At 38.6% G+C, this 26,033-nt stretch overlaps 1 protein-coding gene across 9 annotated transcripts; it reads left to right on the top strand.

Annotated features, from left to right (window-relative positions):
- The first annotated feature begins 1,070 nt into the window (after positions 1-1,070).
- On the top strand, positions 1,071-25,957 carry LOC114296224 (mechanosensitive ion channel protein 2, chloroplastic). Of its 9 annotated transcripts, XM_082866905.1 has the most exons (17): positions 1,102-1,260; positions 2,620-2,672; positions 3,464-3,668; positions 3,767-3,826; positions 5,721-5,782; positions 5,889-5,982; positions 6,463-6,620; positions 16,710-16,833; positions 16,928-17,025; positions 17,148-17,261; positions 18,500-18,560; positions 19,054-19,203; positions 19,374-19,484; positions 19,756-19,923; positions 20,030-20,143; positions 21,831-21,887; positions 24,563-25,957. In XM_082866905.1, exons 7-17 carry the CDS (start codon positions 6,538-6,540, stop codon positions 25,607-25,609), a joined length of 2,127 nt encoding a protein of 708 aa, XP_082723031.1. In that variant the 5' UTR covers positions 1,102-1,260; positions 2,620-2,672; positions 3,464-3,668; positions 3,767-3,826; positions 5,721-5,782; positions 5,889-5,982; positions 6,463-6,537; the 3' UTR covers positions 25,610-25,957. The 9 variants fall into 9 exon arrangements, with proteins under 9 accessions (XP_028096309.2, XP_028096310.2, XP_028096311.2 ...); XM_082866904.1 differs by lacking the exon at positions 5,889-5,982 and having other exon boundaries at positions 1,121-1,260; XM_028240508.2 differs by lacking the exons at positions 5,721-5,782; positions 5,889-5,982 and having other exon boundaries at positions 1,071-1,260.
- The last annotated feature ends 76 nt before the right edge of the window (positions 25,958-26,033 follow it).

Genomic DNA, 26,033 nt, shown 5'->3' with positions numbered 1-26,033 from the left:
CTAAAAATCCTAAATATTTGCTTTACATTTGAATTGTGTACTTGCATGAGTTTTTGCATTTGTGAGAAAGTGAGTTTATATAAATGGATATTATTATTTTATTTTTAAATTTTTTTCTTACAATCTGTATTTTTCCTTATTTCTTTCTTTTTGTTAATAATATGTCATTTAATTGAGATTTTTTTTGTTTATATATTTATAAAAGTGCTATTACTATCAATTTGTAACTCTCTCACTTATTGATTATTTGTGTTTAATTTTTTTTGGTGCAGATGTTAGATTGAAAATGAAGAACACATCAAAATTTATTGGATATGGGTTTGTACTTTAAATGTATTCATCAGTTGATTTTTCATTATTGATTATCCTGTTAAAATAACTTATGATTAAATTTATTTTTAGAAACTCATTTCCTTTGAAAACTAAACCACAAATTTTTTCATTTATTTTTTATTTTTATTTAGATTCAGAGTTTGAACAAATGGAAAATATCTCATATTTAAAATGTTAATTTTTTTTGAATAATTTAAATATTTATATTCTTTGTGTTTGTCAATTCAAGTTTAATGTGTTTCCAAACCTTTTTTTATTTTTAATCATTCCAAACCATATGTGTTTAATGAATCAATATAACCAAAAAAACAAATAGCATGTAAAAAAATTTTAACCACTAACTGAATATAATGGGAATTAAAATTAATTTTATTTTAATTTATTATTTTATATGAGATGATTAATGTAATATCTATTATTGATTAAACAAAATTAGTGTTACTTTTATTTAATATATTAGTTATTGTGATTAATTATAATATGTCTTTGTTACTTTATTTTTGGTTGTCTGAAATAATTCTTAGATAAATTAGCTATTATATATGCTATGATTTTCTTAGTGTATGATAGTTTTTAAATTTTTTTAATAATGTGAAATATTTAATATTTTTAATGATATGATATAAAATTTATATACACAAACTAAATAAAAATATTAAGAAATATAATTAAATAACAATTTTTTTTTTTTTTTTTTTTTTAAGTGATTATCACGTGCATCACACACGGACTACTAGTATATATTTGGGGTAAGCATTTATTTTTTCGCCCGTGGCGTTAAGCACTGCACCAGTCATTTTCTCTCTTCTCTCTCTCTCTCTCTCTCCCTCTCTCTCGACAAAACTCGCTTTGGAGAAGAAGCACTTGGCTTGCGACGTCGGATTGTACGTTCCTTGGTGACTTGATCGTTGGTGCCTTTTCAGCCAGGTAACGCTGTGTGTTGTTGTCTTGATTCTTAAATTCATCTTCAATCTTTTCTGTGTGTGTGTGTTGTTGTCTTGATTCTTAAATTCATCTTCAATCTTTTCTATCTCTTCTCTTCTTGTACTAACCCCCAACTCGAAATTGCCAGCATACGCTCAATTATTATTCCTCAAGTTTCGTTCTGAGGTTGTTCTCACACTCACACACATATCTATGTGAATCAGTGTTTTTTTTTCAATTTCTTTCTTCAATTTATTTATTTTTTTCTTTGTCCAATTGCCCCCTTCACCAAATGAAAGATTTTATAATGTTAAGGGTTTCTTGTTTGGACGGACGGACTGCATAAGGGGATTGCACTGTTAGCGTGAAATATATAGCCGTCGATTATATGACCCGAAATTATGTGTATTTGACTATTAGTCCCACTTTTATTTTTGCCAAAAGAAGAAAAATATCTCAAAATATTTTAAAGAAATGGAACATAACATAATAACAAATTAGTTTGAGTTATATGTACTTAGTAGTAGAATTGATAATATTACTATGATTTGATCTAATGGTGGGATAATAATTAACTTATTATATGTACATTTCTTGGGTGTCTCCATTTACACACCACCTTTCATCTCAAGGCACGCCACTACTCACAGCACACTTTTAGTAATTTGATAAATGAAAATTTTGCTCAATAGACACCACAATCTTCCATCTTTACCCTTTTTCACTCACACACCTCACCCACAATCTTCAATCTTCCATATTCTACACCTCCACTTCAAAAACACACACAACGTCCCCCTTCATTCTCTGTTTCATTATCATCCCAGAGGTTTGGGAACCAATCTAAACTGGTCTCCATTCGTGCTGAAGACAACGTCACTCCATTCTTCTCTAGTTCATGACCCCATCCATTCTCTTCAGATCCAACATTACTGCATTCCATGGATGCACAATTTTGAAAAAATCAAAAAAAAAATTGTTATAAGTGTTCAGATGTATAGAGTCGAGCTAAATTCAAAAGTTCGACGGTTGAAAACCGAACAAATGCTATAAGTTCGGAACTTATTAACCGAACATGTGGACTATGCTCGACACTAGAAAATCGAACAATTAGAACTTGTTCGGTTGTAGATAGTCGAACATGAGTACATTGTTCAAATCTGGGTATCTGAACGAATACAAACGGTTTATCACTCGACAAGTACACAAAAATCAATAAAAAAAATGAAAAACTAATCTTTTCCGTGCTCCATTGTTCCAAACCAATATTGTCAAATGCATCCATCATTTAATCCAATCAAAATCTTCAATAATACGTATATTTTTTATTGTTTCTATAAGGGTTTTTGGTTTTTGTTTCAGGATTTTTGGCTTCTTGAGAGAGAAGATTACATAAGTAACGTTTCAGAAGAGAGGTGTGTATTGTATTCATTATTGTCCTTTATGGTAATTTTACGTAAGGTGTGTATCATAACTCTTTGTCCTTTGTAGTCATTTTACATTAGATTCATATAGTAATAAAAAATAAACTAATTAATGGCGTGCCTTGAGATGAAAGATGATGTGTGAATAGAGGCACCCACATTTCTTGTTTATTATAGGATTCTTGTTGTCGGCCCTACTTGATTGGGACAGAAGGCTTAGTTTGGTTTGGTTTGATTTATTTCTTATTTATTATATATATATATATGTAAGCAATAAAATTCGGATTGTGAGAGCCGTTGTCCAAGCTGTGACTGAGTTTGATTTGGGTTGGCAAATTTTAATAGAGACCTTGACCAAATTTGAAATTATATTGCCCAAGTCTTAAAATTTTGCGGATTGGACTTGAGTTGCTCTGGTTGGGCCCACTCGAATTACAATCCTAATAAATACATGGTGGAGTTCAGAGTCAGCAACATTTTGTTTGATTGCAACTGTTGATTTAATACCTTGAATTGAGTGGTGTATGCACATTCCAGTGGAAATAAGTTGCTTATTTTCAATGTTGAGGCGATTTTTATGGTACAACTAAAGCTTCCCCCTTGTTTCTTTAACAGTATGTTGTTATACAAACGTGCACACACACACACACACACACACTTGTAAATCCCTTGTAGGAATTACTATGCAGAAATACATGATGCAGTTAAGAGTGTTAGACATTTTGTTTGGCTGCTACTTATTATCTTTTGTGCTGGCTGAATGTTTTACTTTACTATATCAGGTATTTGAGCTGCGAGGTAGTCGGATTTTATTTGATCTGCATATTGCTGGTGATACAAGGGTTGTATCGTTTTGAGTTTATTATCTTCTTATGCTACAAGCGGCATTTTATTATTTATATAGCTTCTATAGTGATGGCTGTTACTGGTTCTTTGCAAGTGTCCCATGAATTGGAAATATGCAAGAACCTTGAGTGCAATAAACTGGTATGCAAGTATTTCTCCTATTTTTTCTTTTTATTTTTACCTTTTTCTGAATTTTTCTTGTGTTCTTATCAGTCATGTGAATATTTATATCTTTGCAGAGTGTGATGCGAAGTAAAAAATTAAATTTATTGAAAGCCAATTTTTCATCAGTTGCTTTGGTATGGTTCTTTGTGCTTTGAAATTTAGAATTTGTACTCTCTAATTGATGCTTCTGTAATTCTCTTTTGTTGCAACTTAAACCTATTGGAGATTTTACTTATTGGATGTATGATTTTATTGGCGACAGAAAAAGAAGAAAAAAATCCACCCATTTTTGTTCATTATTGTAGAAACTTCATTTATTGGTTAAGCTTTTCTGTCATTCTTATTTCACTGTCAATTATGTCTTTTCATTGCAAGTAAAAAGAGGTTAGGCAGTGAGATAGGGCTGCATACTCTCACTTCTCACCTTTTCTACCTCTCGAGTATTTCTTTTTCTTGCATTTCTAGCATGGTCAGAGCTCAAGAGGTCGTCCTGGTTTTGAGTCTTGTAATCTGTGTTTGCTCTCCTAATGATGCAAACCATATGACACTCCAGGAAAAGCAAATTCAAAGATGCAAGGAATCATGGAACTTGCTCGCATTCAAGACTAAAACCACATGGAAACATGCATAATATGATTTTGAGTCGTTTTAAGTCCGATTTGTGTTTTATTTGAGTTTTCTGTTTTGGTTCAGTTTTATAAAGTTTTCAAGATTAGGGGTATTATCGTAATTTGAAGAATTTATAGATGTGGCTTGGCGGGTTGCCCATGGGTCATCTTGTGGGTCAAGTTATTTAATTACTTTTATTTATAGGTCTTAAATAAATTTTAGAAGTCAAAAGTATTTTACTAGTTTCCTTTTTTAATTGTAGTTGGTTTAGGAAGTCTGCTAGTTCTATATAAAGTCATGTAATACTTCTTATTTAATAGAGATGATATTTTATAGAATTTTCAAAACTTTGAAGCTTCTTTAGGTTTGTGTGATGTAACCCTAACCCAAGGTGTGATGCCTAAGGCCTCTAGGAATGGAGTGATTCCTAGAACTATCTCCTTCTTTCCCTTTTTTTCTTTCTTAAATTTCAGCATTTTCACAGCCCCAGACCAGCCCTTAACAACGCTGTCCTGCATTAGCATTACCTAGTCTCCCAGTTATCAGGCACTATTCAGTTGGGTCTGTTGGCCTCTTCACATGGGAGATGGGGTTGCATGTGAGAGGGTTGTGTGATAACTTAATTAACATTGCTTGGTCCATTTCCTAACACCTTAAGCCTTTATGACAATTGGTGACTTAATATGGTACTGAACTTGAAGGAATTAATTTACTTAAATTTCACCATAGCAAACATTTTCATACGAAAGATTTAGGCTGAATGAGGTATTTATTGGGAATTGAGGTAGCAAGGTCAAATGTTGGAATTTCACCATCACATCATAAATATGCAATTGATCTTCTTTGAGGAAAAAGTATGATGGGGATTAGATCAACTGATACTCCTATGGATGCCAACGTAAAACTTGATAGAGATGAAGGCAAGGTGTTTGATGATCCAGGAAAATGCAGAAGATGGTAGGAAAACTGATAAACTTGACTGTGATATGACCAGATATGACATTTGCTATCATTTGCAGTCTGTTCATGCAAAGTCCAAAACAGCAGCATTGGAATGTTGTCTAATTTTGAGGTACCTTAAAGGTGGCTCCAGGGAGAGGTTTGGTGCTCAGACCATCCTATTCTATTGATGTTGTATGTTATTGTCAGCCTGATTGGGATTGAGATCACTTGGATACATGGTCTATAGTTGGCTGCTGTACAGTTGGTGGCGGTAATTTTGTTACATGGAAGAGTAAGAGGCAAAATGTTGTAGTAAGGTCAAGTGCTTAGGCAGAGTATAGAGCAATTGCTCATACATGTTAGATGATGTAGGTAAAATCACTTTTAAAAGAGATGGGTTTTAAAACTAATGGGTCTATGTGGTTGTTTTGTGATGGCCAAGATGCTCTGTATATTGCAAATAATCCACTGTTTCAGGAGAGAACATATCCGTCAGGGGATTGCCATCCAAGATCTGGCCATGAGGAAGAAAATTAGAGGTGAGGAAGTGAGATACGGCTGCATGCTCTCACCTTTTCTTTCTCTCATGCATTTATCTCTCGCCTCATTTCTCTGCTAGCAAATCTAACATTGTGTACCTGCCAGGGTTGTAAATATCAACTGTTACGTATCGGGATTTTGGACTTTCAATACGGTTATTTATCAATATATTGGCCAATACTGTTCGATATTAACCAATGTATGAATTGATCATAAGCTATTTTTATTTAAAGTCTTACCAGAGGCATTGCTACCTTTAATACTTTACATGAGTTCAGCGCTTAATGTACAGTTGGAGGATGAATGTGTAACATAACCTCTATTAATTGATGTTCTTGCAGCTTGTCAATACCATTACTTAATTTCTAAGTATTACATTTTGTAGGCTCCATTTTCTTACTGTTCTGTATGGCAGGTCATGGCATCTTGAGTTCTCTAGTAACAATTAAAATGCCTGCTTGCCCTTCCCCAACAAAATAGAAAAAAAATGTAATTATTTTTTTGGGAAACAGAATCTTTGCGCATTCTATTTTGTCACAAAAACTTTTAGTAGTTACTTCACATTCTTTAAATGGTTGCAAGGTGGCAACTGGAATTCTTCAAATGATGTTGTTTCAACATTTCTTAATCTCTATAATGAAAAATAACCTCAGCATTAATTTTTGGTTTGTACTTTCAGCGACAGGATCCAAGGAGAATACATCTTTCAGGCAGTCTACGCAAGCCAATATGTTCGATCCAATTTAAACATAATATGTTTAAGTGCTATTCTTTGCTGAATCCAGGCAAAGTCTCTGAAATTTCTTGTATGAAGAATGCTGCTATTGCATTCACAAGGTCATTTTTCTTCTTCTGATTAACTCACATGCATATGCTTGTGCTCATCCTTATTAATGCATAATGTTCATATTTCTTCTTGGATATGTACATATGTATTCATGTTCATGCACAATTTATACATCAGTTTATTTATTTTCGCCTTTTATCCCTGTTGCTTTGTGTGAACTACAATTGTTTTGGAAGAGAGCGTCCACTTATGGTCAGAGTTTCAAAAGCAAGGTGTTAGAAACCAATTTTGCCTTACTTTCAGTGACTAAAATGACTTTCTTCCATTAGAAAATCATAGTGGAGAAATTATTAACCACTAACTAATATAAAGATTTTTTTATTATTATAAGAGATGCACTTATTTCTAGCAGTTTAATTAATGCTCTTGTCCTTGTAAACTGATGTGAATATTAACTTGATGTCTTTGCATAATGCCACATTTGTACCAATTAAAAGCAATGCCATCTGTGTGCTTTGGGAATGAATTCAATGACTTCAAGAAAGACGATGATGTTAAAATTGATATATTATTGATTGATTGTATTGATATATTACAATGATTCCTATATATAGAAGAGAGGATGTGGGAAGAGAATAGGTGAGTGTGTAGTAGGTATGGAGTAGGTGAGGAGTAGGTGGAGAGTAGGTGAAGTAGGTGAGTGTGTAGTAGGTGGTAGTGGTAGGTGTGTAGTAGGTGAATTTTAACAGCCCCCCGCTGTTAGCATATTATATTAAGTGATATTATATTAGCCGAAAGGTAGCCGAAAGATACACTAGGGTCTGTCTGTAATCATTTTATGCACTCAGGGATAGCACTCAGGGGGATCATCTTGTAATTGCATTTCTTGTAAACCCTAATCTTAATCTATAAATAGGGGGTGATATTCTATCATTCCCCAAGCTGGTTACCCAAGTTTCATGGTATCAGAGCTACACCTCTAGGGTTAGGGTTCAAAACGTACCTAGTTGGATCATCTACTGGGTTGATCTCCTTCAGCCGTCCTCTGCTTCATCTTCGTCCCTCCGCTCGTCTGCTTCGTCTTCATCTTCGTCTGCTCGTCTGCTTCGTCTCTGCTTCGTCTGCTCGTCTGCTCGTCTGCTTCGTCTGCTCGTCTGCTCGTCGTCCTCATCTCCCTCGCCTTCCGCCATCGCCCTCGTCGTCCTCATCTCCCTCGCCTTCGTCACTCTGGTATCTCACACCCTTGATATATATAAATATATGTATATATATGCTGATATATATTAATATAACCTGATCATATATATTTATATATATAAATACATGTTTATATAAATAAATCAATATATATATATATATATATAACCCAAAAAAAAAACAAAAAAAAAAAACAAAAAAAAAAAACAAAAAAACAAAAACAAAAACAAAAAAAAAAAAACAAAAAAAAAAACAAAAAAAAAAAAAAAAAACAAAGAAAAAAAAAAACAAAGAAAAAAAAAAACAAAAAAAAAAAAAAAGAAGAAGAATGGTTTCTTAATTTTTTTTTTTTTTTTTTTGTTTTGTCTTTATAGTAGTCATTGTGCCTGTTATCTCACTACCACCTTCCGGGTTTGTGATTATCACTAGTTTTGTTGCGGGTTCGGTAGTATTGTATCCATGACAGATTCCACCAGTGTGTCTCCTTCTTCTCAAACACCAAAGAGTGAGAGTCCCATTCTACCTACTACCATGACTGAGAACCCCAACCCTAGTCTGAAAATCACCACCTCTCTATTTAATGGTCAAAACTACCTAGCATGGTCTCAAAGTTTGACTTTGTTTTTGAAAAGCAGAGGAAAGATGGGGTATATTGATGGCAGGATACAGGCACCTAGTACCACTGACTCAGGATATGACCAATGGGAGATTACCAACTCTTTGATTATGAGTTGGCTTATCCATTCGATGGTTCCAGAACTTGGTGAGGGCTACTTGTCTATGGAAACCGCCCAGGACATTTGGGAGGCTGTGGCTGTTACCTATTCCCGCAAAGGAAATTTTTCACAGGCATTTGAGTTGCGCCGCTCTATTGAGAGCTCACTTCAGGGGGAGCAAACTGTTCTTCAATACTTCACTTTCCTTACCAACGGCTGGAAACGCCTTGACCACCTGGAAGACTATAAGCCCGTTTGCCCTACTGATTCTATTGGGTACAAAAAGTTCATCGCCCGGGAACGGGTCTTTAAATTTTTGGCCGGCTTAAATGTGGAATATGATCCAGTTAGGGGTCGAGTTTTGAGTATGGATACTCTTCCTTCACTTCAGGAGGCATTTGCCTATGTACAAAATGAGGAGAGTCGCCGGTCTGCCATGATGTCCACTGTCTCTACTGACCGTTCCGCATTACTGTCTACTCCTCGAGATGGCCTCAGCCTGCCTCTTTCGTCTGCTAATAAGGAGTCTGTATTCTGTGATTATTGCAAGAAGCCGCGGCATACTCGTGAGACGTGTTGGAAGCTTCATGGGACTCCATCCGGGGGTCGAGGTGATCGGTCTGGTTCTCGAGGAGGTCGGTCAGGCCAATCTAGAGGACGTGGTTCATATTCCCGGGCTCATCAGTCAAGTACCGTTGATACCCTTGAGTCTAAATCTACTTCTGTTACCCCAACTTCTGATACTGAACTAGAGGATGCTTTGCGCCAATTGTTGGACCGCCGATCTTCTACTACTCTCAGTACCGCTTCCTCGTCCTTTGCCCGCTCAGGTAACTTAGCATCTTCTCCTTGTGCTTTCCTGTGTCATACATCATTGCCTTGGATTATTGATTCTGGTGCCTCAGATCATATGTCTGGCTCCTCTGATCTTTTCTCTGTCTATAAGCCCTCTTCAGGTCAGGACAAAGTTAGGATTGCCGATGGTACTGTTTCTTCCATTTCTGGAAAAGGTTTAGTCCAAGTCACTCCTACCATACATCTATCTTCTGTTCTCCATGTTCCCAAGTTTTCTGTTAATCTGTTATCTTTAAGTCGTCTTACCCAAGATTTGAATTGTAGCGTGACGTTTTTTCATGATCATTGTCTTTTTCAGGACCTTGTCACGGGGAGGACGATTGGCAGTGGTAGTGCAGAAAATGGTCTCTACTTCCTCGATCAACCGGACAAACTTGCTTATTCTTCCACCACGTCTTCTACTACCCCCGCTGATTTATGGCTGTGGCATCGGCGTCTTGGGCATCCCTCCTTTCATTTACTTAAGCATTTATTTCCTTCTAGTTTTGCAAAACATCATGTGTCTGAATTTCTTTGTGAGTCTTGTCAACTTGGAAAACAACATAGAGCTTCTTTTGCTCCCAGTTTGAATAAAAGCTCCGTTCCTTTTTCATTAATACATTCTGATGTTTGGGGTCCCTCTCGTGTTCTGTCTGTGAAAGGTCATCGCTGGTTTGTTACATTTATTGATGATTTTTCTCGTGCTACTTGGGTGTATCTCATGAAAGATAAGAGTGAGGTTTTCTCTGTGTTTCGCACTTTTCATAAGATGATTTGTACTCAGTTTGGGGCCACTATCAAAATATTTCGTTCTGATAATGGCGGGGAATACATAGATTCTGGGTTAGGACAATATTTCTCTACTCATGGCATTATCCATCAGACCTCTTGCACCAATACCCCTCAACAAAATGGGGTGGCCGAACGCAAGAATCGGCACCTTCTTGACATGGCTCGGTGTATGTGTTTTTTTATGAATGTCCCTCGGCCCTATTGGGGTGACGCTGTTCTCACCGCTGCCCATCTTATTAATCGTCTCCCTACCCAGGTCTTGGACAAACAGGCTCCGCTTCATGTCCTCCTTGGTTCTTCGTCCTTGTTTTCTATTCCTCCCAAAATATTTGGTTGTGTCTGTTTTGTCCATAATCACTCTCCCTCTCGTGGTAAGTTGGACCCTCGCTCCCTCAAGTGTGTTTTCCTTGGTTACTCTCCTACTCAAAAGGGGTATAAATGTTACCATCCTTCTTCTCGTAAGTGGTTTGTGTCCATGGATGTCACTTTCTTTGAATCCCAGTCCTATTTCTTGTCCTCTCCGGTGTCACCGTCCTCATTTCCGGGGGAGCCTTGGTGTGAAGTGAGTCCTGTGCCTCCTATGGAAGAACCAGTTGTTCTTGCACCACCCGCTACTACTGTGCTTCCTATGGAGGAACCAGTTGTTCTTGCACCACCCTCTTCTACTGGGACTCTAGAACCCACTGTCACCAAGAATACGGATGGGCATGTTTATGTCCGGGACATAGACAGAAAACAAGTTAACTGGATACACGGGACCGTTTCTGCTACCCCACTGCCATCTCCTGCTTCTGATGAGAGTCGAGGTAACTTTGAATCTCTCGAGTCCATTGATCTTGATATTCCTATTGCCAAGAGGAAGGGTGTGAGATCTTGTACTCAACATCCTATCTCACAGTTTGTATCATACTCTCATTTGTCATCCTCATACAGAGCGTTTGTGTCCAATATTTCCTCTGTTAGCATTCCTAACCATTTTCAGGATGCTCTTGCTACCTCTGAATGGAAACTAGCCATGATTGAGGAAATGAAAGCACTTAGGAAGAATGGCACTTGGGAATTGACTGAGTTACCTCCGGGCAAACGACCAGTGGGATGTAAATGGGTATATACTGTGAAACACAAAGCAGATGGGTCTATTGAGCGTTACAAGGCAAGACTTGTGGCAAGAGGGTTTACTCAGACATATGGCATTGATTATCAGGAGACCTTCGCACCCGTGGCTAAAATGAATTCAGTCAGAATACTTCTCTCTCTAGCAGCTAATCTGGATTGGCCGCTTTATCAGTTTGATGTCAAGAATGCTTTTCTTCATGGTGACCTCGAAGAAGAAGTATATATGGACATCCCTCCGGGTTTTAAGGATCATCAAACAGAAGGCAAAGTATGCAAACTTCGAAAGTCATTATATGGTCTCAAACAGTCTCCAAGGGCTTGGTTTGAGAGATTTACTCAGGCTATGTTTAAATATGGCTTCAAACAAAGTCAGGCAGATCACACATTGTTTGTGAAACATTCCTCACACGGTAAGACTACAGCACTTATTGTTTATGTAGATGACATAGTTCTTACAGGCAATGATAGTGGGGAAATACCTCTGTTGAAGAAATATTTAGCTAAAGAGTTTGAAATCAAAGACTTGGGCAGCTTGAAGTATTTTCTGGGAATTGAAGTTGCTCGCTCTAAGGATGGGATATTTATCTCACAGAGAAAATATGTGCTTGACCTGTTGAAGGAAACTGGGATGCTTGGCTGCAAGGCATGTGCCACCCCCCTGGAACCCAATCAGAAATTAGGGGATGATGAAGGAGGAGAAGTTGTGGATAGGGGGAGCTATCAACGACTAGTGGGTAAGCTCATTTACCTATCTCACTCCCGTCCTGATATTGCTATTGCTGTCAGTATAGTTAGTCAGTTTATGCATGCTCCTCATCAGATTCACCTTGAGGCTGTCATGAGAATCTTGAGGTATTTGAAGTCTGCTCCTGGTAAGGGTCTGTATTTTTCAAAGTATGATCATCTTCGTGTAGAAGCCTATACAGATGCTGACTGGGCTGGATCAGTATCTGATAGGAGATCAACTTCAGGGTATTGCACATTTGTTGGCGGCAACCTAGTTACTTGGAGGAGTAAGAAACAGAATGTGGTTGCCAGGTCCAGCGCAGAAGCTGAGTTTAGAGCTATGGCACAAGGTGTGTGTGAACTTTTATGGATCAAATTATTGTTGCGTGATCTAGGTATTGATCAAACGGACTCCATGTGGTTATACTGTGATAATAAGGCCGCCATCAACATCGCTCACAATCCAGTTCAACATGACAGGACAAAACATGTTGAGATTGATCGCCACTTCATTAAGGAGAAACTCACTAGTGGTATCATTTGTACTCCCTTTGTCCAGTCTGGTGAACAACTTGCTGACATTCTCACCAAGGGGATTGGCACTAAACCATTTCATGACATATTAGTCAAGCTGGGCATGAGAGATATCTTCGCACTAGCTTGAGGGGGAGTGTTAGCATATTATATTAAGTGATATTATATTAGCCGAAAGGTAGCCGAAAGATACACTAGGGTCTGTCTGTAATCATTTTATGCACTCAGGGATAGCACTCAGGGGGATCATCTTGTAATTGCATTTCTTGTAAACCCTAATCTTAATCTATAAATAGGGGGTGATATTCTATCATTCCCCAAGCTGGTTACCCAAGCTTCACCTGCAAACTCAAGGGGGATAGGAACTAACCAACTTGAGTTTGGAGAGAGTAACAAAACAAGAAAATACATAAAAATAAAAGAGGATAGGAGACACTGTATGGTCGTGTCAGACCATTGGTGAAGACACTGGATGGTGGTGTCATAACGTTGTAGAGGACACTGTATGGGGGTGTCATAACGTTGTAGAGGACACTGTATGGTGGTGTCAGACCGATGTAAAAGATAGTTTATAGGGTCATGTCGGACCGTTGTAGCAGACAATGTGGTGACAGTTGTTGTGACAGTTTACAGAGTCTTGCTGGACCCTTGTAGAAACTAACCGGAATCAATGTCGGGACAGTTTACAGAGTCTTGTCGGACCCATGAAGGAGCTAACCGGAATCAATGTCGGGACAGTTTACAGAGTCTTGTCGGACCCCTAAAAAGTCGCACCCTCAAAAGGTGTGCCCAATGCATCAAAAGGCGTGCCATCAAAAGACGTGCCATCAAAAGGCGCGCCCATGTTGTCGGCGAGCGCCGAGCGGCACATGATGCGCGTGTCTGCCTCTGCGTCAGGGTCTTTATAAACTGAGGCGGAGGCTGTGCTTGGAAGCATAACAAATTAGTTGAAACCTCTTCGTTCTCTGAGAGAGAAACTCTGTAATACTCTGTAACCAACCCGTCTCTGAAACACTCAGCAACCATAACATGGCCTCGTCTTCCCGTTCAGCTACCCAGAATATGGCCTCTGTGTCCCGTGGTCTGCTCACTCTCTTTCCCGACCTCAACGAGTCAACAAGAGAGATAACTGGTGCGGTGGCCAGTGAACCTCAACCAAGCGCCTCTGGGTTTGCTCCGTTGAACTTTCCGATGCGGTCGGTGGAGCAAAAAATGGCGGTGCAAACTGATATTGAGGCCAATCAGTATACTTTAAAGTCATGTGTGGAGACCATGACGGCGGTCACAAACCTGTCGCACCGGCTGCAGAGTAGGACAAATGAGGTGCAGCAATTAAACGCCCAACTGGCTCTGCTCCAACGCATGTATAAGGATGCGCGAGCAGAGATAAGTGTGCTAAAGGCGGAAAATAAGGAGCTGAAGCGGAAGGCCACCGTTATGTTCCGATTTAGAGGGCCGCCATATGCTGCAGTGGAGGAGCAGGGGGGAGTGAACGTGCTCGGTGGATTAGGAAGCACGGAGACCGAACTGGCACGAGACACCCAAGATAAAAGTAAGAAGAAGAGACCTGCAGTAGAGTAGAGAAGGGAAAAGAAAAAATCCCACTGTGGGTGTGGTTGTGTTTTTGTTTGGTTTTTTTTTTTTTTGGTGTAAAATGGTGATCGGGGTGAGCCCCGACATGAATAAAATAAGTTTGGTGTGCAGTCCGTCTTCGTACTGTGGGTGTGGTTGTGTTTTTGTTTGGTTTTTTTTTTTTTGGTGTAAAATGGTGATCGGGGTGAGCCCCGACATGAATAAAATAAGTTTGGTGTGCAGTCCGTCTTCGTCTTCTTTTTTTTCTTTTTTTTTCTTTTTTTTTAACGAAAAAAGAAGATAAAATAAAATAAAGAAAAGGAAAGTGGGGGTGCAAAAGGTGAAGGAGAAATGATGGGTGAAAAATGTTTGGGGTCAAAAGTGGTGGTGAAAGGCACAAAAAAAAAATTGATTAAAAAATAAATAAAGAAGGGGGTTCAAAAGTGGACACTGCCAGTGGAAAACATAAGGGTATTGATTAGGTGATATAATAATGCGAAAAAGATGTTGTGGTGGTGGGAGAGATATATTAAAAAATTGATTAATATTCCTCTCTACTCAAGGCTGCTCCTCTGCAACTCACGTGTTGCACACTCATCTCCACGTGCTTCCTTCTCCTTCCACGCTTGCCAACATCACAAACCACATATAATAATCACCTAGTATGACTGAGCAGAAATCCTCGCAGCAGAGATCACAGGGTAGCATCCTCTGTTGACCACTGAGAGTGAAAAAGCTGGTTGAGAAGTTGAGTGAAGGAAGCCATCCTGGTTTCTCTTCACCCTCAGGTTCAATCGGTTTCATTTTGTACACTGCCATGGCAGAGACTCTGAAGAAGGAAGGGGACGTCATGCCAAATGAACGTGAAGCACAGCATCGTTATGCTCACCGTAGCATCAACGCCGGAGTTAGATACACAACACCATGGCCAAAGCTTGATGAACAGGCCATGGAAGCTCTCTAACTCGAGAGAGAGAGTTTTGTAACTGTTTAGAGAAGTAGTGAAGGAAGAAGATGGGGAGACAACCATGCTGTGAGAAAGTAGGGTTGAGAGAGAGAGAGATCAGGTTGAGGGAGAGAGCCGTGGGCCTTGGTGATCGATGACGCAAGTGGCGAAGCCGGACTTGGCGAAGAGGACGGAGGTGAGCTGAATGAGCCAGCTCGACCTGCCGGTGAAGCCGTGGACGACGGCGACTATTCCGATGATTCAGTTATGGGATTTGTGGCAGCGGATGGAAGGTATGTGTAGAGGTCCGGCGGGCGGCCAAGGCGAGACTGCCGCCCGCCGGTGAAGCGAAATTACTAGGTTCTCAACCTTGCTCTGATACCATGTTAAAATTGATATATTATTGATTGATTGTATTGATATATTACAATGATTCCTATATATAGAAGAGAGGATGTGGGAAGAGAATAGGTGAGTGTGTAGTAGGTATGGAGTAGGTGAGGAGTAGGTGGAGAGTAGGTGAAGTAGGTGAGTGTGTAGTAGGTGGTAGTGGTAGGTGTGTAGTAGGTGAATTTTAACAGATGATCATCTGGCATAACTTTGAAAAATTTTGGTAGCATTTGGTAGAGTTTTAGAATTATGATTTGAGAATAAAGTTGTATTTTAAGTTTGTGAGTTTTGGAATTATGATTTGAAAAGAGAAAATTTGTTTGGTTATGAGTTTTGAAAAGAGTTTTGAATTGAGTTTTGAATTTTTGATGTGACATATGAAATGAGAAAAGTTGTTTGGTTATGAGTTTTGAAAAGAGTTTTCAAATTCAAAAACTTATTTCTTATAACCAAACACACAACTTAAAACTCTATTGAAAATTCTATTCAAAACGCAAAACCAAACTCTTTTTAACATTCAACTAAAAAAAAATAAAATTGCCATTTTGGTCTAAAAAAATAATTTCTATATTTAAAAAATATTAAAAACAAATATATATATATATATATATATTTCCAAATAACAGGTGGCGATTGGTGATTGGCAATTGCAAAAAAAATAAAATAAAATTTACAGTGTTCCGGTCAACCGGTTGGACGACTGGCCGGACATCCGAAAACGTCCGGGAGGATAACCGGGTAGACCCAAAATTCAAAAATCCTCTGCTTTTCAGAATGGAGAAGACGAGAGAGAGAGTAGCCAAATGTGAAAGAGAAATATGTTATAAAATATGTGGTAGAATCACATTTCCAAAACTCCATCCAAACAATGCATGTAAACGGATGGGTGAAATTATGATTACAAAGCTGCACCAAACACAGCCTTAGATTTTGGAGTTTTCCTGAAAAGTCTGTTGTTTTGTACTGTCTTAGCATGCCTGCTAACAACAATATAGTTTCTTGTGGAGTTTCACTATTTAGAAACTGTGGTCCAAGGATTACATTAGAATTTTTCATGGAGATAGATATCTATGTTGTAGTGTCAAGAGGGGGTGGCAACTGATTTCATCTGTTTGCATTTATATTTGGTCTCCTATCATTGTTAACTAAAGCTTTAATTTGTATTAGTTTTTATATAGATTTTTCTTTTGTATGTGGACTTTACAAGGGAGTATGATGCCCAGAGTTAATTGGCATCACTTCTAGCACTTGGTTTTCATTCTCTATATACCATGTTCCATTGAACTTACATTTAAAAATGTTCTTATATCATGCAGATCATATAATGCTTTCCAAGGTAGTCCTATTGTACTTAAGTTGGTTTCAGCAGTAGGTATTATTGTTGTTGCTATATGGGGTCTTGGGCCACTCATGCGTCAAGGCAGAAGCGTATTCTTCCATGTATGAGCTTACTTTTTGATATATTTCTTTCTTTCTAATTCTGTTCCTTTTTGTATTTTCCTTTTATAATGTCAAATGTCATAATATTCTGCAGAAGAATGATAGTAGTTGGAAAAAGAGTGGCACGTATTATGTTATGACCTCTTATCTTCAACCTTTGTTGCTGTGGACCGGAGCAACACTGATCTGCAGGTGCCACAAATGTGATATTATTGAATAGCGAGATTGGTTGCATTTTTCTGTTCAAAGCAAATAGCACTTGTCAATCATTGTTGTGATTTGCAATATACTGATAATAGTTAATTCTCTTGCAGAGTGTTGGATCCCATGGTCCTACCTTCAGAAGCTAGCAAAATTGTTAAGCAACGGCTCTTGAATTTTATAAGATCATTGTCAACTGTGCTGGCTCTTGCTTATTGTTTATCAAGGTGAGTGGTACTGAATCTACTGATATGTCTTATCACCCCTGTTAGATAGTCGAGTGTTTTTTTATGTTATTTTATATAAAGGGTACTTTTGTCGTATTGTCGTATTATTGTTTTAATATAAATGTGTTTAGGTGGAGGGTTTTTTAGCACCCATGCCTATTTGCTGTATTCTCTTATCTTTTCTTGCTCTCTTCTAACCCTTATCCTAATTTTAGACACTCTACACTTTAGCTACAAGTTCTGCTTGGGACAGTGGTATCTTCCACAATCTTGGTTCAGACAAAATGCATGATCACTGGAGTATGATTTTGGTGACCAAAACCACCAGGCTGCTGATGGGTTCTTCAACACAGTCCACTTATGAACAAGAAGAAATATTTCAGTGAGAACACAAATTAGAAGATCAAGATAAATTTAGGTCAGAAGATAGTATTAGGCTTGTCTCAATCCCTCGAGGAAGTAGTGGAAAGGCTTTTGTAATAGTGGACCAAAAATATCATCAATACTTATTAGCTGCTGTTTAAAGACTAGGGGTAACTGACTGGTTTCTCTGTTTCCATAACAAAAGTGCAATCTCAGTGCTTTCTTAAAATCTAATCAAGAACTATTATGTCGTACAATGAAAGAAAATTAAATGAAGTAACTAATCTGGCCTCCAATGGTCACATGAGACTTTAAAAATAAAACATTCACTCAAATGGTCTTATGACTTGCAAAATAGAAGTATGAGGATTAAAACCTTTATACCACTATCTAGAATTTAAAACAACTGACCAGTAAATACCAAAACAGCAAATAAAATCCAGATTTAAGACTCAAACCCACCATTCAAAACATATGGAAACCTATAATTAGGCTCAACAGCTAACCGCCCCAATGCGAATTCTCACCTTGATCATACAATAAGGCCTTGTCAACATGCTCTTCATCATTACTAAAATGGTTGTTACTTTAGAATATCTAATTTGATCTATTCAGTTCACATTATTGGGTCAATTTCCTCATCATCAGGTCTATTTTTATATATATTTCTACTATTGTATTTGAATGTTACGCTATGTGACCAAGTAAATAGTTCTCTTTTAATTTGATCATGTTACTTTTTCTTATGAAAAGTTACTAGTTTTTAATCATTTGACTAAGTGACTCCTTAATGTTGTTCAAATAAAACTGTTTTTGAAGTTATAGTACTTATTGTTTGGTGCTTCAATGATAACTGAATATCTGTATCTATGCAGTGTAATCCAGCAAGCACAAAAATTCTTCATGGAGACAAATGACACTACTGATCCAAGAAATGTATGTAGCAATTCTTTAATATTCTGAAACTTGATCTTATCACCTATTTTATGCATGTATATTGTTGTGTACTGTGTGGTGGCTATTCAACAAAATTCCCCTTGACATTGAGTAGATGAATCTCATCAGTTTGGGCTTCTCTCCAACTTCATTTCTTAAAAACAATCACCCACTGTTACTTAGTGCAGGCGACAACTGGAATCAGGGTGAATGACAGCCTTTAATAGATTCGGTATTTGCGAGGAGCTTGCCCCATCCTAACTACTAGTTTACTACACATGATTATCTTTTGACTTGATCTCGCTGTTTTTGAACATTTACTTCTAGTGAAGACCATGGGGATCAAACCCCCCCCCCCCCCCCCCCCGCGCCACAAGCGTTGAAGGAATGGGCAATGTGGATTAATTAATTGTCTTTATAATTCTAATTATCTCAAAGATACTGCTAGCTACCATACTTAGTATACAAATAAAGATTTATTGTTTCTTGGCAGATGGGCTTTCAATTTGCTGGCAAAGCTGTATACACTGCAGTATGGGTTGCTGCTGTTTCATTGTTCATGGAGTTGCTAGGATTTTCTACCCAGAAATGGCTCACTGCTGGAGGTCTTGGGACTGTATTGCTGACACTTGCTGGTCGTGAGGTGTAGTTGAATTTTCATGCTCTATGTAATCTTGTAGTTTTTGTGATTGTCCTTGCAATGCCTGCATGCTTAAGAGCTAGCAGTCAAATTTGTTTCAAACATAATTTTTTTTTTTTTTAAAAAAAAAAAGCTTATTGCATAGATTGATATTTGATGTTTAATGTACTCAGATATTCACAAATTTCCTCTCTAGTGCAATGATTCATGCAACCCGGCCTTTTGTTGTGAATGAATGGATTCAAACAAAGATTGAAGGCTATGAAGTTTCTGGCACTGTTGAGGTTTGTATTCAAGTATTCAGCACACCTCAGAGCAAGAAACTTTAGGAACAGGACAAAGAGAAAAATAATGTACATGATTTTTCTCATATTTTGAGGATTTTATTTGTTTTCGATATATGACAAATGAAATTCTCTTACATCTGCAAAAATATGATAATCATTTGTTTTGTAAAATTGAAAATTTGAGTATATACTGGGAGGTTTCCCTTATGCGGACACTGGTCTTTTATTTTGTGTGATTTGATTTCGTTTTTCTTTTCTGTGCATGCAGCATGTGGGGTGGTGGTCACCAACAATTGTAAGAGGTGAAGATCGTGAAGCAGTTCACATTCCAAACCACAAGTTCACTGTTAATGTTGTGAGAAATCTCACTCAAAAAACTCATTGGCGTATTAAAACCCATCTGGCTGTTAGTCACTTGGATGTGAACAAGATTAATGTAAGGCTTATTCTGGATCACCATTTCTCAATAAATTATGGTTCTATTCATGCAGCTAGAGAGCTGCTATAGGACCTTTCCCATGATACATGGTTTGGTGTTGCAGAACATTGTTGCTGATATGCGCAAAGTGTTGGCAAAGAATCCTCATGTAGAACACAAGAAGTTGCATAGAAGAGTATTTCTGGACAATATTAATCCTGAAAATCAGGCCCTTTTGGTTAGTCTCAATTCTTTGGCATTCATATCTTCTTCTGATGAACTGATAGTTATATCATCGTAGGCCATCATTTTCTTGTCACTGTTATGTCTTTTCTGAATGATCATATTATTACAGATTGTTTTCTTCTGGTAAGTATGAATTCTATAGTTGAAAATAGCAGAGATTTGGCTTCATGTTCTTGCTGGCACTGAATTTTCAATGTTCATAATGACTCGTGAAGAGTTTTGAAGTCATGCGGCAACCTTTAGTTGGTGATATAAATCAAGGGAAGGATGACAAATTTTAAAACAGACAGTAATTTCAGATATTAAAAATGAGCTATCAGTTTCAACTTCAAATACAAAGGAGAGAATTATGTTATCCGGAGTTGATAAAATCCGTAGTAGCAGCAAGTTAGGGATTATCTCTAGATTCTATACCATGATGCTTCACCTTGATTGAAAATGAACTATAAGCGCAAGATAGCTTTTGGATTGCAGACCACTGAGATTACTAAATCAGCTCTAATGAACATTTACTTTACTTGAATTTTTGTAATCAGCATTTTTTGGCCAGTTAGCAGGTTCAGGATTGATTGTAAAACTTTTATTAGAGGGAAAATTACATTGAGCTCCCTGGCAATTGGAATAAATACAGCTGGTCTGATTAGTATTACAAAATTACGCTGTGTTTCCCTAAGTTTATAATTGCATAACAGCTACACTCGTACTGGTGGAGAGCTCTGGGAACATAAAATGGGTGATATCAGCATTTTTTTTGTTTTTTTTTTTGGGCATCAAAGTGCCTTATTAAAAAGTATTAGGGTTAATTACACCAAGGCCCGTTCAACTATTAGTGAATATCAATTTCCTCCCTTTGTCTATGAATCCATACATTTTGACCTCCTCAACTATAAAAATGTATCGCTGTCACCCCTTCCAAGCCACCTCCAAAAGGGGTGTGTTTGTACAGTTTTCATAGTTGAAGGGGTCAAAATGTACGGGTTCATAGATGAAGTGGGTAAACTGATATTCTCTAATAGTTGAGGAGGTCTTGGTGTAATTAACCCAAAGTATTATTACCAAAACATGTGTTTAATTTTCCCCTCCAATTATATATTATCATGTTGCATTTAAATGCTATACCATTATCTCTTACATTGATTCTACAAACAAATATTGTATTGTTCACTTTCAGAGATTAATGTTAAACATAATCTTTCATAGCCAATCCCTTGTCGGCTCCCCCTTTTGTCATGCATCCACAATTTTTGTTCCCACCCCTGCCCCAGCCCTACCAGAAAAGGATCTAACCCTCATTCACTTGCTCAGTCACCCCACCACCACCATTTTGTTCAACCCCCCACCAAGGATCAGACGGATTGATCTGTTAGATCGGATTGATGAACAACAGCCCTAATGGATGGCACATCCCAATGGATTTCTGTAGTGACAGTATCATAAGGCTTCGTTCTTGATAGGCTTCGCTCTTGATATTTTAAATTACCAAAAACTATATAATAAAATGTCTTTTGTGGAGCCATTTCTGGATAATCTAAATAAAATGTATGATTTTACTCAACAAAACAAAAGCAAATAAACTAGATGGATGGGTCCATAATTTTTTAAAACTGTAATGGTTTTCTAGTAGCTGCCACTTGACCATCAGCTATGCATGAACTTGATATTTATCTTATGTCTTTCAGATCTTGATCTCTTGCTTCGTGAAGACCTCACATTTTGAAGAATACCTGTGTGTCAAGGTAAGAGGACTTTTCTTTTGCACTTCCATTTAATTAGGATAGTAATATGTGGGATTTGTAGATCGTGCGATTACAACACCAATAACACAAAAAAATGCTACCCAATTCATGAGAGCAATAGTAATATATGATTTTAAGAGCAGTGTGTGTAGGCTTATTGGAAGGTTTTGTTGTGGGATCAGTGTCGGGGGTTACTATTGGTTTATCTCATCTATTGTATGCGGATGATGCTTTGATATTCTGTGGTGCTGAAGTGGAGCGTGTGGGATACTTGAGATGTGTGTTGCTATGCTTTGAGGCGGTGTCAAGCCTCCAGGTTAACTTGTGGAAGTCGGAGCTTATTTCGGTTGGGGAGGTACAACACTGGCTAGTTTTAGCGGCAATCTTGGGTTGCAAGGTGGCGGGATTGCCAGTGTCTTATTTGGGTCTGCCGTTAGGGGGGCTATGTTTAAGGCAAAGAGGGTGTGGGATGGAGTGGTGGAGCAGTATCCCAACCTATTTCTGTCGGTACATGCTATTCTAGTGTCGGTAGCACAGCGGTTGGAAAAGCTTCAAAGAGACTTCTTGTGGGATAGTGGTGAAGACGAATTCAGGTATCATTTGGTTGATTGGGGAAGGATTTGTCAATCGAAGCAAGCATGGGGCCTGGGGGTTAGGCGATCGGTGACTTTCAACAGAGCCTTGTTAGGGAAGTGATCGTGGCATTTTGCTGTGGAGCAGGATAGATTATGGCGAAGGGTGATCGCTTCTAAGCATGGGTTGGGTAGGGGGGATTGGGTTACTAGGGATTGGGTTACTGGGGATGTGACTAGCTTCCATGGGTGTGGGCTGTGGAAAGGGATTTGGCTGGAAAGGGTGGAGTTTTGGAGGTGGGTAGGATTTTGGGTGGAGAATGATGTGAGGGTGAGGTTTTGGAAGGATGGATGGTGTGGGGAGGTTTCTTTGGAGATCCGTTTCCCTTTGATCTTCGCCATTGTGGTTGATCACGAGGCTACGGTGGGTAAGGGGGATTGGGTTACTGGGGATGTGACTAGCTCCCATGGGTGTGGGTTGTGGAAAGGGATTTGGCTAGGAAGGGTGGAGTTTTGGAGGTGGGTAGGATTTCGGGTGGAGAATGAAGTGAGGGTGAGATTTTGGATGGATGGATGGATGGTGTGGGGAGGTTTCTTTGGAGATCCGTTTCCCTTTGATCTTCGCCATTGTGGTTGATTACGAGGCTACGGTGGCATCTTATTTGGAGGGTGGGGGTGTGATGGTTTGGGATATTCAGTTGCGACGGCAGGTGCAAGATTGGGAAGTGGCTCAGTTGGTGGAGTTGTGGGGTTTCTTGTATGGCTTGGGTCTTGCTAGGGTGGGGTCCGATGTTATGGTATGGAATGGGGTGGGGGCCAGGGGATAGTTCACAGTTTCTTCATTCTATTGGGGTTTGGTGGAGGAGTGTGTAGGGTGTTTCCTTGGAAGAGTGTTTGGGTCCCGGGTGTCCTGTCTAAGGTGGTTTTCTTTATGTGGACAGCTGCTTTGGGGTGGAATCTCACATTGGATAATTTGATAAGGCGTGGGCATGTGTTAGTGAATCGATGTTGTATGTGTTGTGCTGATGAGTGGATTATTTGTTCCTACATTGTCCAGTGGCCTCGCGGCTGTGGGGTTTTATTTACTCACTCTTTGGGGTTGTTTGGGTTCAACCAAAAGGGGTGTTGGATAAGCTTTGGGCTTGGTGGGGTGCTTGGATTGGACATCGACGTCGGCGGGTGTGGTTATTGGCACCGTTTTGCTTGATGTGGCTTGTATGGTTGGAGCGAAATAGTCGAACGTTTCAAGAGGTTTATTATGGTGTCCTTTGGTTAGAGAATCGGCTTCTTGTAGTTATGTATAGTTGGTTGGAGAGAACAATTAAGCCAGATTTTTTTTTTTTTTTTAAAGATGTTCTAGATGATATGACTTGGGTAGTGCTTGGGTCAGGTTTCCCTAATTGGGAATACCATTTGTATTGGTTGCATCATCTTTATGCCTTTTTATAATAAATTGCTTTATTTATCAAAAAAAATATATGTATGATTTTAAGATCAGGTCATTAAATTTTCTAAACCTTGTTGGAAGTTTGATATTTATACTGGCATTTGCATTTGAAGTATTCTAATTTAAGCATACATGCATGCAAAGATTTGTCAGCCATGAATATTAGGTCCAATTCATCACCTGTTCCTGTAATTTTAAAGTTATTGGCATATTCTCTTGGGGAAGTTGGCGACTTGAAAGTTATTAGTGGATTCAGATTTTTTGTGTGGGGTAAGATACTCATTTTCAGTTATGGGATAGATGGGAATTTCCTCTAGAGAAATTCACGAAATGTGAGTTTAGGGGTGTGAGTGGGGTGAGTTGTTGGATTTCTGGATGTCTTTGTTAGGAAGCTTGAGCCATTCTGTTCTCAGATCTTTTATCCCAGTTTTCTAGACTCGCTGTATTAATCCTGTTTGGTTCTTGGTTGTAGATTTCAAAAGTTCCTTTCTTTGCCGTCATCTTTTTCGTTAACCAAGTAAAACAGTTCTTATTCCAATCAACTATTCCTGTGGTCATTTATGGGAGATGCCATCTCATTTGAATTCTATAATGTACAATACACGGGAGTATGCCCTTGGTGACTTTTTATTTTTTGTTTGGAAAAAAAAAAACAGGAAGCTATACTGCTGGATCTTCTGAGAGTCATCAGCCATCACCGTGCTCGACTTGCCACTCCCATTCGTACAATTCAGAAAATATATAGCGACCCTGATTTGGAAAACATACCATTTTCGGATTCAATCTTCACTCGTGGTGGAGCAGCAGCTTCTAACCGTCCTTTGCTACTGATTGAACCCCATTACAAAATCAATGGAGAAGACAGAACAAAAACCCAAACTCGGTCAATGCGCGCAAATGGAGAGCAGCAAGACAGCAAGCCAGCAGTGCGGCCCACATCCGATGGCAAGACAGATGCTAAAGGTGGAGGAGCTACACTATTGTCTGACTCTAAAGCCAAAGAGACTCATCCATCTTCTGACTCTAGGGCGAGGGAGGTGCAAACATCTGGTATGAAGGCTGGAGAAATGCAAAATTCTGACACCAAAGGCGACAATGCCGCAGTGGCATCTACATCTACATCTACATCTACACCTACACCTGATCGTAAGGTAGGTGATAAAGTGATGGCAAAATCAACATCAACATCTGCCTCTAAGACTGATTCCAAGTTTGCAGAAGTGTCAAGTTCCAACTCGAAAGCTGTAGGCTCAACTTCCACCCAGAACATCTCTAATAATAAGCAGCCTAAGAAGACAGGTTTGGGAAACACTCGACAGAGCAGTGCAGCTTCTTTGTCGCATACTGGTGGTCAGAAACTAGGCGATTATCCATCCAGCTCGCAATCATCAAAACAAGAAAGTGAGAGACTAACGCAAGCCCCACCAATATCAAGACCTCCATTGGAAGAGAACATAGTTCTTGGTGTTGCTTTGGAGGGCTCAAAGAGAACCCTTCCTATTGAAGAAGGGATGGCTCCGTCTCCATCTCCATCTCCATCTTCCTCTCCCTCTCCCTCTCCCTCTCCCACTCAGGCAGAGGTAAAGGAATTGGCTACATGCCAAAACGGGAATGGATCTGTGGTTGTTGATCAACAACTGGATAAGAAAGATGGTCAGCTTCCAAATACTCCTAGTACAATGTCCGGGGATCAGCAGGGTTAATCCCACTCCATGCTCTTGATTCTTCTTGTGCAGTTTTATTAAATTTTGTTGTTGGAAAACCCTATGAAGCACAGGGCAAACCCTATTACATTATTAGGCTGCTAGATTAACGGCACATATATATATATATATTCAGTAGGTTACTCATAATTATTTTCTGCATCAACTGTAAGTGCTGTTGGTTTTTCCATTGGGACTACTGCAGTACATCAAAAGTGCCTTCCTGTAGTGTTGTCTTGGTCTTGTGGGAAATTGATTTCACTGGGGAAGTAACACCTGACATTTTTATTTTATTTTTTAAAATTTTCACCATTATAGAAAAGAATTATACAGACAGAATTTGTTTCATTTTGATATTTCTTTTAATTTTGTTCTAGCCATCTTTAAATTGGATCTGGCTACCTGGCAATAGAATAAGATGTTC

This window comes from Camellia sinensis, chromosome 4 (assembly GCF_055761805.1).
Source record: "Camellia sinensis isolate YWXY chromosome 4, ASM5576180v1, whole genome shotgun sequence".
Classification (NCBI taxonomy): domain Eukaryota; kingdom Viridiplantae; phylum Streptophyta; class Magnoliopsida; order Ericales; family Theaceae; genus Camellia; species Camellia sinensis.
Note: the sequence above shows the minus strand (reverse complement) of the source record. Positions and strands in the feature narration are given on the sequence as shown.

Coding starts and splice junctions, on each gene's coding strand:
- LOC114296224 (XM_028240508.2), top strand. CDS start 3,597: ATGGCTGTTACTGGTTCTTTGCAAGTGTCCCATGAATTGGAAATATGC. Junction 6,621..16,709: donor GCTGCTATTGCATTCACAAG/GTCATTTTTCTT, acceptor TATATCATGCAG/ATCATATAATGCTTTCCAAG. Junction 19,485..19,755: donor AAGTTTCTGGCACTGTTGAG/GTTTGTATTCAA, acceptor CTGTGCATGCAG/CATGTGGGGTGGTGGTCACC.